At 34.3% G+C, this 16,099-nt stretch overlaps 1 protein-coding gene across 11 annotated transcripts in view; it reads right to left on the bottom strand.

The window, feature by feature from the left end:
- Dlg2 (discs large MAGUK scaffold protein 2) overlaps positions 1-16,099 on the bottom strand; it is a 1,165,863-nt gene that overhangs the window by 720,820 nt on the left and 428,944 nt on the right. For 4 of the 11 annotated variants that reach the window (XM_076843914.2, XM_076843916.2, XM_076843918.2 and 1 more), the window contains exon 1: positions 7,074-7,178. The exons of the other annotated variants lie outside the window; for them this stretch is intronic. In XM_076843914.2, coding sequence (XP_076700029.1) covers positions 7,074-7,178 — 105 coding nt within the window. Of the gene's footprint in view, positions 1-7,073; positions 7,179-16,099 lie in introns of those variants that run through there. 11 annotated transcript variants of the gene reach the window in all.

Below are 16,099 nucleotides of genomic sequence, written 5' to 3'. Positions count from 1 at the left end.
ACAGAGGCAATAGCAAACACATGTATAGCACATTTTTTGGTCTCTACACAAGATAAAAATTAGAAATCCCATTGTTCTTAAGTTATCTTCATGCCAATTAAAAATATCTAAATGAAGCTAAAGAGTATGATATATTTAGTAATAACTCAATAAAAGCTTTGAGAGTTTAACGTGTGTATGATTTTTGGAGGAAGACCACTATTAACTCTGAACAATTATTTCCCAATTCTGCAGAAAATAAGTTTGGGAGTCCTATTTTTGCAATTTCTAGGGCAGGTGAGAGGGTAGGAATGGTGGAACATGGATTTTCCTCTATTGTAACAAAAAATATATCTGTTCTAATACTCCATTTTGATGAACAAACAAAAACATTACATAATATACAATCCCGGGATACAAGGAAAGCATTCTGCACTTGGTGTTAGTTTATTGTAAACTCCAGATGTGTATGAGACCAGCAGTCTATGAAAATGCAAACTCTACAAGGGAGAAAAAATAGCAGGCTTTCGCATTTTTGTTTAAAAACAAAAGTGACAGTTCTATTCCTTTTTACCAGCCAGCTCCAGGTATCTGTGCAGTCTCAGGTTGTTGGAATTATCCAGGTCACTTCTAGGGTAGTGTTTTTCCCCCCCTTAAATTGAACGTCTCCATAGATTAAGTTTCATCTTTATTTCTTCACTAATAGGAATTCCATTAATAGCCTTGTTCATATTCTTCAGAAGGAAATAGGCTAAAATTTGGGATGGTACTAGACAGAAATTCAAAGTGAGGTTAAGGGGAATGAAATAGAGAAATGAATCCAACATGATTGAGGATGATGAGTCAAGTAATATTTAGAATCCGGAAAGGACAAAACACACTTGGAACACCATGAACTGGGACCCACAGTCATCACTGAACAAATCTATTTAGGGCTGACCTAAGTTTCTGATGGTTCAAAGCAGACATCCAGGAACCAAAAGCAGAGTTGGTAAAAGTAAGGGTGGAGCTGGGGAGAAGAATCTTAAGGAGGTATTTGAGACAAGAAGGATTATTTCTCTCATTATCATCTTATTACTGCCCAAGTTCTCTCATTCTTAAGTTCATACAGGTTCATTTATCAAACATGTTTAAGTCACTGTACTTGGCACTGCAGAAAATAGAAAAAGCACATGATCCTGCCCTATAAGGAGTTTACAGTGTTCTGTGGAAATGAGAGAAGCCTGCCAAATGCTTATAATACAGAGCAGAATAACTACATAGGAGAAATAGGGGCAAGGGAGCATGGTAGGTATGAGGGAGAAAGGCAAATAGGAGGAGGGTTAGAATGCCAGGATTCTATGTAGGTCTTATCAGCTGTATGATTTCAAACAAGGTACCTGATCTCACTGATCCCCTAAAATGGAGATGATGATAATAGGCCTTTTGTATGGACACTGAAAGGATTAAGATTGATACAGTTTGTAAACAGATCATCTACTCATTTTTCATGAATGGGTGCTAACCAGGGTGGAAGTAATGAGGGAGGTTTATCATGTAGTTGCCAGGCATGAGGGGAGTTTTGCAGAAGGGGATGTGAGTTAAGTCTTGAAGGATGGAACCCCACAACAGAATCCCAGTGCTCTCGGCTGATTGGCATGTTGTCTCTGTAGCTCTGTTCTGTCCTTCCTTTGGGGTCTGTATCTTATCACTGTGCCACTCGTCATCAGCAGGATGCATACATCCTGGTTGCAGGAACATTAAGCCACTTGTACTAGCTTAAAAATATTTGAAATTTATTATGTAGACTAAAAAGATAGGAAGCATATCAGGGTAGGCCACTTAAGGGACTGAAACTAAGAAAAAAAAGTTTTTAAGGACCCAGGAAGCCACAGTCCAGACTTCTTACTTCTTTTCAGGCTTATTTTACTCGGTTCTTCCTTCCAAACCATGTGGTTTCTCCTGCCCTTTTCTCTTTTAAAATGCCTTTCTTTCTTTCTATCTGTGCATTCATCCTCAGTTCTTGGCACTATAATTGTCAAGCTGTGGGCCAGGCTATGTGCAGCAGGATAATGCTGTCAATTTTCTGAAAGTCATCGTTTTCTCCAATTCAAGATTTTCTTCCAGGCCAGTTCTAATGGTGTACACCTGTAATCCCAGCGGCTTGGGAGGCTGAGGTAGAAGGATTACAAATTCAAAGCCAGCCTCAGCAAAAGTGCAAAAGTGAGGTGCTAAGCAACTCAGTGACACCGTGTCTTTAAATAAAATACAAAATAGGGCTGAGGATGTGACTCAGTGGTCAAAAGCCCCTGAGCCTCCTGAGTTCAATCTCTGGCACCAAAAAAAAAAAAAATTTCTTCCCAAGAGTCCAGTACCTTAGTCTGTGGGCCTGAATTATTCAGTGTTCTTTTTGTAATTTACCTGCCATATTCCTGACCTCAAATGAATGGTCCACCTCTCGTCTTCCTTATTCCTGACCTTGCTTCTCTAATGCTCAAAGATGTAGATCAGAACTTGGGGAAGCTTGGTGACTTGCCCTCATTCCACATTGCTCTTTTATGCCTTTAGTACCTTTGAACAGGCTAATTCATTCTCTCTCACTTCACTGAAATCCTTATTTTAAGAGTGACTCAGGACTTTTCTCCCCCAGTCTTCCTGGATCATCCTTCCACCCTACTAAATGCAGATGGATCTCCTTGCTGCCCTTACTGTGATTTTTTTTTTTTTGCATCCCTTAATTACTACTCCTATTATACTAGGCTACAGATGTTGGATTCAATGGTTATCTTTTTATTGTAGTGAACTGGATAAGAAAAGAGAATTTGGGTTTGATACTAAGTTCAAGGCCATTTATTAGCTATGTAACTAAAGGAGGAATTTTTCCTCTTTGAAATTTGTTTGTAAAATGGAGATGATAGTACATACATCAGAAAATTGTTGACAAAATTGAGACAATATATGCAAAATACATTAGAACATACATTAGAATTTTTATATCCTATTATCTGCCCAGTGTAGAGCACACAGAATGTCCTGTTTGCTGGAAAACATATTTTTGTTTGTTTGCTTGTTTGCTTTGTTACCAAGGATTGAACCCAGGGGTGTTTCACCACTAAGCCACATCCTCAGCCCACCCCCTTTTTCTTTATTTAGAGACAGAGTCTTGATAGTTTATTAGGGCCTCTAAGTTGCTCAGGCTGGCCTTGAACTTTTGATCCTGCTGCCTCAGCCTTCCAAGCTGCTGGGATCACAGGCATGCACCACCACACCCATCTGAACTTGTATTTTAAGACAATAAAATAGTTTGAAAAGAATCTTTTGTTTATAATGGTTTTGAAAAATATCTACTGTTGTTATATTATTCTTATAACAAATATGCATCTGTGTATGTATATGTGCAATATTGAATTGCAATGGTGAGGAATATAATAAACAACTCACGTAGGATAGTAAAGTCTGAGATAGAGATATATGTAACTGCTTATTTAATGTCTGGCTTTCCCACTAGAATGTAAATGTGCCAGGATACAGTCTGAACTTCTACTTCTTTTTGTATGTCCAGGCATATCATAGTTTCTGGCACTTAGAAAGTATTTACTAAGGATTGGTTGAATGGATGAACACATGGAAAATGGACTACATTTTTACTCCACTTGAAGTGTCCACTATCTCCATCATCACTGTCAGTCAAAATTCTAGTTAACCTTCAAAACCCAGATGAGATACCCTTCCATGAAACAAGTTCTTGTGGTAATTCAAGGGAACTTAGTATATTTTATATCTGAGAGTAGAGTGATTTGTGTGTTCATTTGAAAATTCTTAAGGACAAAAATCAATCAGGGATCTTCCTGATTGTTATTATTATTGTTATTTCTCTCAGTGATCAGCAAGCTGCAAGACATTCACACTAGAGTCAAATAGATTTTTTTTGAGATGGGTGAATGAATATTATCACAACTATTCTTTGATTGACAGAAGCCCAGAGTCCAGCAACAACATAAGGAAAACAAAGTTTGTATACTGCAGTAAGAATGCAGCACCATTGGTCAAGGAGCAATACAGCCTACTTACCAAGTGATAGTGCCACATAGTAGCTAGTAGTGGGTGCACAACTTATCTTCGGCCTAGGCTGGCAAATAGCAGGGGATTCCATAAAATATGAATGAATTGAATTAACTAATAAATGAATGAAAACACAGGTAAGTCTTTATGAAAAGAACCAGTTATTAAGGGACTGTTTTTACAAGACCATCTAATCAGTTGTGAAAGACCAAAGCTCTTGATTTGCCTGATACCCAAAGATACTGATTATCTACAAAGATGCTATAATGGCTACAATGATGGAACCAACTTATAGGACTTCAGGAGAGAGCTTTGTATAAATCATGATTTCAATAAACATTTAGGAGCTTACAGCAGTCAACACTTAAGGCTAAAATATAGGGGAAAACCTGTTCTTGGGTCCAGCAGATAAACCTGCTTGGCACTTTAGTTTTAATTTCCATCTCATCAGCATATGGCATGCTCTGTTTTGTGAGATCAAACCTCAAAACTTTGAAGGATTTCCTAGTTTGGTTTCTTTCTTCTCTGCAGACTGTTTAGGACATCATTAGCCAGGTGTCCATACACTTTAAGTTTATTGTATAATATGACTTTTAGTCTGTATTATTATATCATGCCTGTGGATCTTGTGTCAGGCTTTTTATTAATGCACAGAGCCACAGTGACTGAAGAGCCATTTGTGCTCTATAGCTTACTGTGTGTGAGAGAGATGTCCAGACCACTTAGGTGGTTCAGCTTTCAAATGATGTATTAGGAATCCACACTCACATCAATGCATAGAAGAGCAGGTACTTTTCAGGTCAGATTTCCTAAGATCAAGTAGATCATTACTCATTTTCATTAACTGAGCTATATAGATTGTCATTTCTTTAACATGATAGAATCAGCACAGTAGGATTTACTAAGATAGCATAAACAATGGATGACATTCAGTACAAATGTCATATATATGTATGTGTGTGGGTGTTTGAAATATGTAACATTGTGTTACAACTGCATAAGGTAGGGAATATAATCTTTTTCTCTGAAATCTAAATTATATATGCTCTCAAAAATAAATTGAGGCTTAATTATTATCTTCAACTGATCATATTTTACTAATGGCTAGATTTTATTTAAGAAGTCTTCATAAAATTATATATATATAAATGAGATATGGAAGATATTAGAGAAGTTTTGAAACATTACAAAACTTCCAATATCTTCTGAAAAAACATTTAGAGTGTTCAAACCGTAATGATACCTGTGCCTTGGGTATGCTTATGTGTATGAATACAGTAGGGGAACTGGGAACTTGTACTAGAATGGAAAAAAGAATAGCCTGTGGACTAGGACTAGGAGAGTTGACTCTTAGGTTATCTGTTCTCATGAGGGTCTAACCCATATATTAACAGATCATTGTCCACAATACAAGCCCACTGCATAGTGTTTTTTTCTATATGAATTTAAATAGAAATAATTTTATGAGGTCAGTAAAAGCAAAACTGGCATTGGAAAATACCATGACTTAACTGGAAATGCTGGAATTGGAGACTACACTTAGTTGATTCAGGCATTCCCCCCATGCTCATCAAGGTCTCTTTTGTGTGTGTGTGTCAGGCTCTGGGAATAGAAGAACTTCTATAATCAAAGAGTTCAAGATGGGAAGTAAGAAAAAACTAAAAAAAAAAAAATAGTTCCTTTCTACAGCTTTCCTTTTCACCTCTGTCCAAGAAGTTATAAGTAATTGGATAAGACAGAGAAGAAAACACTGAAAAAAAATTAGATAATAAGTCAGAAGTGCATACAAGGAACTAAGAAGGGAGAAAGTAATTAAGCCTGGCCAGAGAAGGCTCAGGAAAGAGCAGATGCTTGTGCTTCACACAGAGTATCCTACTTTTCTTGATAACACAAAGAAATAGGAATTTGATAAAGACAGGAGACAGGAACTATACACATTCACTTCCAACTCAAAACAGAATTATTGTAACTACATAATTTAGAGGGCTTCCAACCATTGTTTTTTTAGACTCCTGAAAAATTATGTTTTATGCTTTTAATAGTCAAGATCAATTTGGAGATCTGATTAGAACATAGTGGTTCTGTTGGAAGAACTTTAAATATAGTAGTCTTTGAAACATTTAGGTGATTCCCAAGTTGCAGAGAAAAATATGATGACTTCTAATTGGAGACACTTGAAATAACTTGAACTTTAAAGAAGATTCACGCATTCCAACTGTTGACAGAAACATATCCCTTGATTTTCTATGTCAGAAATAATGCTTTTCTTGAAGAGGTTCAGAATAAGTTTTAGCAGTCATTAGTTTTTAAGACTGTTCTCTCATTCCTAATTGGTTACTTCAATCAGTCAAAATAGATTAAATTAAAAGAGTCAAATATTTTAATACTCTTCTTCCAAGTCCTATTTACCTTAGCTCAGCCTACCAAATATAGCTATCCTGGTCCTTCTAGTTGGATAGACTACAGACCAAACATCAGTTCTACAATATGAAACATAATACAGATTCACTTAATAATTCATTTTATATGTTTACACAGTCTATCAGATGTTTACAAATCTCTATTGTAACACCACTTTGGTAAAGACTCAAACTTTTCAAGAAATGCTTTAGGAAATTTTACTCAAATTGGCAGACGCAAACAATTTAAAGCTAATTAATCACCTCTAAATCTATATATCAAACAATCCCAAGTAGTTTTGGAGGAACCAACAAGGAAATACATGTTGCAGGTTATTTTTAAAATAATATGAGAATGGTAATACCATGCTCATTCTTTAGTATATGTTACTATTAGAAACCACTATCTTTAGTGGGAAGAATGCGTTTGGACCACTCTTAATTCTTTTCCCTTCATCAGTTTGGTCATACTAAGAATTCAGATTCCACATACAATAAACAAAAACAGACATATATTTATCCTAAACAAGAACTACAAGAACACAGCATCTTTAAATGTATAGAATATGTGTGTTTCTCTACAGATAAAACAAGGAGAATAAAAGAGAAACACATCAAAGAATCCCTAAGAAAATAAAAAAGAAATTTCCTTACCGGAATGAATGCATGTTGCATAGCTTCTTCACATTGTTTTAAGGAGGCAATAGTATCCCACAAGAGCTGATAATTCTCAGCCCGGGAAGCACTTGGCCGTTGCATATCGAAAGCTGGTAATACTCAAACTGAGCTCAAAGAACCCAGTTGAAGAATGAAAAAAAAAAAAAAAACCTGCAGATCTGTTACATAAACTTCTTAATTAGATCTGCTACACAAACTGCTATCTTAAGGCTTAAAAAAAAAGTTAATCAGAACATTTCTTTTGGGGGATAACTGGGCATGACTTGAACAGAGACAGATGTTTTCATTGGGAAGGATTTTCATTCCCACACTTGTGAAAAGCAATCCCATCAGTGTTCCCCTGTCTTCATACGGGTCTGGCGAAACTGCACATACCATAAGTGTGTGGGGGGAAAGGAGTAGGAGGGAGAAAGATGTGAAAAAATATTTCTACCAGAAGATTTGGGTGGCAGGCCATGGAGGTAGAATTTGAATAGCTTATAAAAGTAGTAAAATGGAAAGGAATGGATTACATACACACATTATGTATGTCAGCAGGTGCCTATCCTTGTCTGCTATGTGAGAAATACATGCATGCTCACAGAATCATTTAATATCTCCAATTCTCCTCTCTGGTTAGTTAAGATAGAAATGTGATATATTCTTTACCTACAGAGTATTATTGCCTATATTATACTGCTGGTTGTTTATTGAAGATTGTCCCCGAAGATTAGTCAGGAGAAGGTTTTATGAATATAAAATACAGCAAATTGTGTATCTTAGAATTTAAGAGTAGTTAGAAGACTTTGTGTTACTTATGTGCTGGGAAAAGTCATGTTTACTTCTTGTTCTATATAGATTTCACATATACAATACACAGACATCACTTCAGTGGACACTCCACTGAAAATAGCAGCCCACACAAGGAGGTGAAGTTCCACCTGCCCTAACAATCTCTATGGGACTGCTGAGGTAAAAGTAAGGCATCTTGGAAGAAGTTCCAAAGGAATCCATATTCTCAGGGCTAGTTTCACAACCAAAGACTATATTTATTCATCCATTACAAAAGTTAAGAGGCAAATAAAAAGCATAATGAGTTAGTTGTGCATTTAATTGACCTAGAAAGTTCAAGTAGTACAAAACAAAGCACAATTTGTAGAAAATAGCTAAATAACATAAGTGCTGTATTATTTTGGCAAGAGCTGCATGATTTGTGTTACCTAGTGTTTATGCATTTTTACCCTGGCTGTGGTAGATTAGTTCATAATTATGACCTTATAGTGTGAGATTCTCAAAGGCTGATATCAACATTACTTTTAAAGTTTGAATTGAAGGAATTGAAAGTAGAGATGGTCTTTCAGAATTTCTACCTGAGCTGATTTTCAGGGAGATTGTTTTTCCTTTGTATTTCCTGCATATACACCATAAGGCTACTGTCATTACACAGTTTGTTTTTCAATATCAATTCAACCAACTTTCTCTTTTTTCATTCATGGTGTTCTGTTCAGCTCACACCCACAGTTCCTCCTCTGCCTCATTCCTGCCCTTATATGCTCCCATCTGCCCTAGCCACATGCTGCTTCTTGGTGCACTGTTGGCCAGCCAGCCCACAGCTTCCCGAAAATATTCTTTCCCTAGTAAATGTACTGAATTTCTGAGGAATATAAAAGTTGTTTCTTAAGTCATCTTCCAGAATTTCAGCCAATCCTTTCTGAATTCCTTGAGCAAATAATCCCCAAATTTCTGGGTCTTTTGTTGTGCTTGTGGCTTTTTCCACCATCAGTTCCTCTCATTCATTAATTTAAGAAGCATCTCCTAACTGGTCCTTTTTCCCTTACTGTTTGGAAAAAGAGTACAGAATTCACAGTCTGTGTATAAAAAGTCAACATGAAAGATGCTCTTTGAATCATGCATTCATTTGCTTATTCACTAATTTGACAAACCTATGAAGCATCTTACATTTGGTATACTTTTTGATATTTCTATGAGCAAGTGAATATAGAAGATGTTGATCTACCTTTAAGGAACTTACAGCCTAAAGAGGGGATAATAAAATGAACACAAATAATAAAAAGACAAATCAAAATTATAGGTGCCATTAAGGAGATAGCATAAAATAATCACAAACAATAGGAGAAATTTCATCCATAGGGAAGTCAGGGTAGCATCAAGGAAGATGTAGCACTTTACTAAAGCTTGAAGTTGGCTAGAATTTGGACAGAGAAAGATAGGTAGGGGAAGCTCCACAAAAATAAAAGGTAGACCAAAGGCACAGAGTGGGAAAGAGACTATTAATGGTTGGTTAAAGAACATGGTGCCAAGAAAAAGTCTGTAAACTAATAAACGTCCAGATTAATACTCTATTAAAGAATAGCCAAGGCTATTCTTTAATAAAAACTAGTAGCTTCCTACTCCTGAATGCTATCCAGTCTTTAAAAACAAAAACAAAAAACTTTAACCAAATATCAATCAGAAATTGGGTGAGACTTTCCTTAAACCTTTTGAAGAACAAATTTCATATTTTTATTCTCTATATCTTTAAAATTTAGGGACACTGATATGCTTTTGGAGGCTTTAGTGACCTTATCATTTCGATAACAATACTTACTTTGTTATTAAGATATATTACATATTTTGTGTTCATGTGCAATTGAATTTATAAGTTCTAAAACTTCTTACTTCAAAATTCAAGGGGAGGCTGGAGTGATAGTTCAGTAGTAGAATGCTTGCCTATCACATGTGAGGTACTGAGTTCAATCCTTAGCGCCACATAAAAATAAATAAATCAATCAATGAAGATAAATAAATCAATCAATGAAGTTATTGTGTCCATCTACAACTAAAAATAAAAAAAAATATGAATATTTTTTTAAAAAATTCAAGTGGCGTCCACCATGAATCAAACATTTTTCTGATCAAATATTTGACTTTGTTCAAATTCACTCTGTTTAACAAATATTCATTGAGGCCTTCTATGTGCAAAGAACTGTACTAGAAAGAGAGAATACTGAGATAAATATTTAAAAACCTGTTTATTTTCAATTCAATGTGCATTTATCTTGGGGGCCTAAAAATTGTTTGTTTTCTTCCTGTTAGCACAGTGTCTTGTGTTAGGCTACCTGTTTATCGCATCTAAGTATGCTTTAACTTGGATTGCACGCTTCGTGATGCCTACCCCATGGGTAGTGCCATATACAGAAAAGTCTGTATTTAAATAGTTTTTGTGGGTGATTTATTTAAATATAACTTCATGGCAATTGCACTTTTGGCAAAAATGAAGTAAAGGGCCTAGATTTATTCTAGCACCTAAAATAACTATGAAAACAGGATGAGACTTATGAAAGAGTGTATTTCAAAAATGGACACAAGACAATAAGAAACAATCAACTCTAAGAAAAAGGAAACAAACAAGCTGTGCCTTGTGATTTTCTGACCTACAGTCTTATACTTCCAGGCCACATCATGGAGGGGTAATCTGGTAGCAACCCAGAGTACTTTTTGTGAAAAAAGTAGAGTTGATTTTCTAGAGTGACCAGGCAACAAAGAGTGTTAGAGAAACCCATTAGTATATTGAGAGACATCAGTACCCTTTTGAAATACACAGTCAGAAAATCTGGAAAGATATAGAAGACTTTCACAAAATTGACAATCAACTATGCAAATGCACCTTTATAGAGTACTTGACATAACAGCGGCAAGTCTTTGTGTAGCATTTACCAAGACAGAACATATTCAGAGCTGTAAATAAAACTTTAATAAATTTAAAGGATTCACGTCAGAGGAAGTATATTCTTGGACCACAATGAAATTAAGCTAGAAATCAGTAACAGAACAATCTCTGGAAATTCTCAAAATGGTTTGAAATAAAATAACACAACTCTAAATAACTCACTAGTCAAAGAAGAAATCAAAATGAAATTAGAATGTATTTTGATCTAAATGAAAACAGACCATAACCTAGCAACTTTTTTTCAATGCTCTTAGAGCAATAATTAAGGGAATATATGTATCATTGCACACCTATATTTAAAAACAAGATCTCAAAATAATGACTTTAGCTTCCACCCTAATCAAACCAGAAAAAAAAAAAAAAGTGAATGGAGCCAAAGTGTGAAGATTAAAGAGACACTGCTAAAAACCAGAATGGAAAAAAAAAATTAATTGAAAGCAAAAGCTGATTCTTTGAGAATAACAGTAAAATTGATAGGAGAAACTTAGCAAGACCAATAAGGAAGGAAGAGGAGAAACAAATTATGAATATCAAGACAGAGGGAAGTGACATTCCTGCAGATCCTACAGACATGAAAAAGTTAATAAGAACATCTTACATAAACAGCTTTAGGCCAAAAATATATGACACTTTAGATGAAATGAAAAAATTCCACTTTTAGACACTTTTATTTAGGTTTTACATTTAGGTCTGCAATCCATTTGGTGTTAATACATAACCAAAACATATTCAAGAAAAAATAAATGAGCTATATAGCAATACCATATATTACTAAAGATAATAAATTTGAAATTAAAAATATCCCACTGAGAAAATTACAGGCCTGGATGGTTTCACTAATAAATTCTACCAAACAGTTAAGGAAAAGATAAAAACAATTTTACCCAAACTCTTTCAGAGAACAGAGGAGAAAAAAATACTTTCCAAATGATTTTTTGAGGCTGACAATACCAAATCCCCAACCAGATGAAGATATTAAAAGAAATGAACATCAATATTTTCCCATGAATATTGAGGTCAAAAGTCTAAACAGAATTTTAGCAAATTTAATCCAACAATATATAAAAATAATAATGTACCATAACCAAATAGAATTAATCCTAAGAGCATAAAGTTGGTTTACATTATAAAATAAACCAATGTAATTCTTTTTTTTCTTGTAATTCTTTATATTAACTTATTAAAGAGAAAGAACAGAAATTTTCATATTTGTAGGTACAGAAACAGAATTTTACCAAATCCACTATCTATTCCTGATTTTAAAAAAAATTCTCAGGACAAGACAAGAAAGTCCCTTCTTACTACTTGTAATTGTCTTGGAAGTTCTATACATTACAACAAGGAAGAAAAAGAAATGAAAATATTAAAAAATAAAAATTATTAAAAGAAATTAAAAAAGAACTTATAAGCAACTTTAGCAAGATTGCAGGATATAGCATTAAAGCACATATCAACTGTATTCTATTTACTAGCAATAAGTAAATAGAAATAAATGTTAAAGATATTGTTTGCCAATAAGTTAAAAGAAACACAACATACTTGAGGATGAACTTATAAAAGATGTGCAAGCCACATACACTAAAACCTACAAAGAAGAAATTTTAAAACTGCAATAATGTTAATGATGCCATGATCTTCAAATTGATTTATAGATTCAGCCAATTTAGAAAAATGACAAGCTGATTCTAAAATATGGATATTCAAAGGACAAATAGTAGCCAAAACAACTTTGAAAAAGAAAATGAAAATTGGGTAAAACATTTTTATGGTTTGGATATATGTTATCCCCAAAATGCTCACATGTGAGACAATGAAGAACATTCAGAACTTGAAATACTAATGGAAAAATAGAACCTACTATATAGATTATGCAAATTGGAATCTAATCATGAATTAATGCACTGATACAGTTTAACTAGATGGTAACTATAGGTGGCTGGGGTATGGCTGAGAAGGTAGGTCACGGAGGTCTGTCTTTGGGGTTCACATTTTATCCTTTGTGAGCATAGCTCTCTTTGCTTCCTTGTTGCCATGTCCTGAGCTACTTTCCTCTCTTATGTCCTTTACCATGGGAAATGAAAGCAGATGTGCATTCAAAAATCTCCATAAATATTTATAAAAGATTTATTTTTAATACCAAAAGCTAGGTATAAGATCAACAGGTGAGTCAATAAATACATATAATAAATTCATGCCACAAAATACTATTTGGCAATAATAATAAATGAACAATTGATCCATGTAACACCTTGGACAAATCTCAAAATAATCACACTGAGTAAAAGAAGACAAACAGTGTATATTGTATGGTCCCATTTATATAAAATTCTAATGTATAGTGACAGAAAGGAGAAACTTATATACTTGGGAATGAGAAACATGGTGGGTAGAGAAAAGGAGTTGAATGGAGGGACTTTATTACGAAGGGAATAAAGAAACTTTAGAGGGCAATGAATATGGTCATGATCTTGAATCCAAGGCTTTATATGTCAAAACTTATCAAGTGGTACCTCATTGAAGTGATTTTTTCATGATATTGAAATGGTTCTCTGAAGAGCCATTAAAAAGTCTCACACTCCTGGATTTTCATCCTAAGTGACAAGGTCTTACTATTTAAAATTATAATCTTATAGTGCAACCTCTCTCTCTGGTTAAAGGAGGAGGTAAGGAATAGGGGATTAGATAGCACTGATCTTTCAGCAAGAAGAAAAGCAAACTATGTGGATAAGTTTAGTTATAGGAAAGAAACATGATTTCAAATCCTAGGTCTTCACTTCTAGTTAGAGTTCTTATTCTAATTAGGTATAAGATCTTGGTTCAACCATTTGCTTTGACAAGCTTTAATTACTTATAAAATGAAGACATTAGGTTCAATGAACTCTCAGTTGTCTTCCAGAGCCATAATTCAGGGATATGAATATATTTTAATCCTCAACAATTCTATTTTCCTCTCAACTAAGCACTTATACATATGGCCTTGACTTTAATAAACCTATGGCATGTAACTGAATTATGTACTCTGTCAAGCATTCTGGTACTCTCTCTCTAGTAAGATAGGAAATTCCCTTAAGGCCTACCATCTTAAATTCCTATTTTTCCATTAGTATTTCAAGTTCAGAACCTATATTGTTACAATAATGACATTAAATTGGTAATAAAATTATAACAATAAAAAAATCTACCATTTGGGGGATAGGGTTGTGGCTCAGCGGTAGAGCGCTCACCTAGCATGTGCAAGGCCCTGGGTTCTATCCTCAGCACCCCATAAAAATAAATAAAATAAAGGTATTGTGTTCAACTACAACTAAAAAAATAAATATATTTAAAAAGTCTACCATTTGCTGCTTAAAGGACCACCTCCCACATGGCAAATATCTCACCTCTAACTTATAGATAAAGAGGCTCACAGAGGGTAAGGTCACTTGCTTCACCACTTACTAGCTATGTGACCTTAGACAAATTCCTTAGTTTCTCTTTGCTTCAGTTTTTATCTGTCAAATGGAGATAATCATAGTACTTATTTCATAGGACTCTTGAGGATTAAATGAGTTAATATTGGAGAAACTCTGCAGCAGAGCCTGACACATAGTAAGCACTATATGTGTTTACGAAATCAATTTAATTTTAATTTGTTTAATAAGTAATAAGTAATAGATCTCAGATTAAATTTGTGTATTTGGGTTCTTAGTTCAACATACATTTGACCAATGATCAATGATTATTTAGGAAATTATAGATTCACCTTTCCTGACCACCAGTACATGCCAGTCTAAAGCATGTTACTTAACTAGTGTATTTTCTTCCTGAAACTGTTTCCTTTGTAGTTTCCATCTTAACTAAAAATATATTTATTTCTTGTCTCCCCCAATAACCTATGAGCTCAGAGAACAGGAGCTAATGTACAGCCAGCCCCATCACAGCCCAGAATATCATATATTCTTTCAGAGTTGGCTCATAGTGCTATTAATGGTGCCTTGAATAGATAAAAGATAATTAAAATTTCAAAAAACATATATTAGTATATTTCAAGAATTTTCTGTGTTTACAATGATCTATAATGTATTTTCCCCATGACTTTTATTAAAAAACAAAACAAACAAAAATGAAAACTATCAACTGACCCATTTTTCTCTTATTTAAGAGAGAGATAGAGAGAAAGAGAAAGAAGGGCAGTTCTTTGATGGGCAAGATTCACAAAACTATGTCAGGGTGAAAGGGCAAAAGAAATTTTTAAAATAAGTAACTGATGAATCAAAGTGTGAAATATGATATATCAAGAACTATGTAATGTTTTGAACAACCAAAAATAAAAATTAATTAAAATAAATAAATAAATAAAATAAGTAGTAGTTGTAGTCGTTTTACAAAGGGCATGATAAGACCTGTAGTATATCAAAATTCATAGAATACAATTTGTGCTATATATTCAGTCTTGCCTCAAACTCAAACGTATTTAAGAGATGCCAATCATTGCATTCAAGTGCTAATCTATACACTCAGCAGAATCTTTGGAATCCATAGCTTAGTACCATAACTTAGAGAAAGTAAGTGACCTGACAGAAGCTACTGAAGCGTTCAGGACACCAGGTCTTTTTGACCACAGTTCTGTTTAACTCTAGATCACATTATATTGAACTTGAGGGGAGAGTCAAAGCCAGGGATAATGAGGATAAGTATTAAGCAGATGGAGTCTCTTTTACTTCTTCTACCCCTTCTAGAGCCCTAAGCCCTTCTCTGGACTTTTTTACCAAAGAAAAATACAAGAACTCATTGGCAGATCAGTAGTAAGAATTTAATGTTTCTTCTCCCACTTGCTTTCTTAACTCTGTTTTTGAGGCAAGTCTCAATCTTATTCATCTGTCTTATTCATCTATTTATCCTCAGTTCCGAGCACATTGCCTGGCATATAATGAGGGACAATAAAGGTTTGTAAAATGAATGGGAGGGTATGAGCAATGTATTGTACACTCATAATTACAGGATTTTTTTTTTTGGTAGGGATTTGTAAAGCACATTTGATTGACAAAAAACTTTTGACAATTAGGAGTTAGTTTTCTTCCCTTTTATTTTTCATCTTTTCCCTATTTAATATTTACATTTAAATATTAGTATGGCAACCAAGGCTTTATATTCTTGGCCCAGATTTCTCTCTTGTATTATATACAATTGTTATCAACTTTACTCAGATATTATACAGTCCTCTCCAACTTTAGAGCTTCCAAGTCTGAACTCTTTTCTTCCTTCCCTTCAGACCTGCTTTTCTTTTATCTTCCTCATCCAGTAAATTCAAGTT

This window comes from Callospermophilus lateralis, chromosome 2 (assembly GCF_048772815.1).
Source record: "Callospermophilus lateralis isolate mCalLat2 chromosome 2, mCalLat2.hap1, whole genome shotgun sequence".
Taxonomy (NCBI): Eukaryota; Metazoa; Chordata; class Mammalia; order Rodentia; family Sciuridae; genus Callospermophilus; species Callospermophilus lateralis.
Note: the sequence above shows the minus strand (reverse complement) of the source record. Positions and strands in the feature narration are given on the sequence as shown.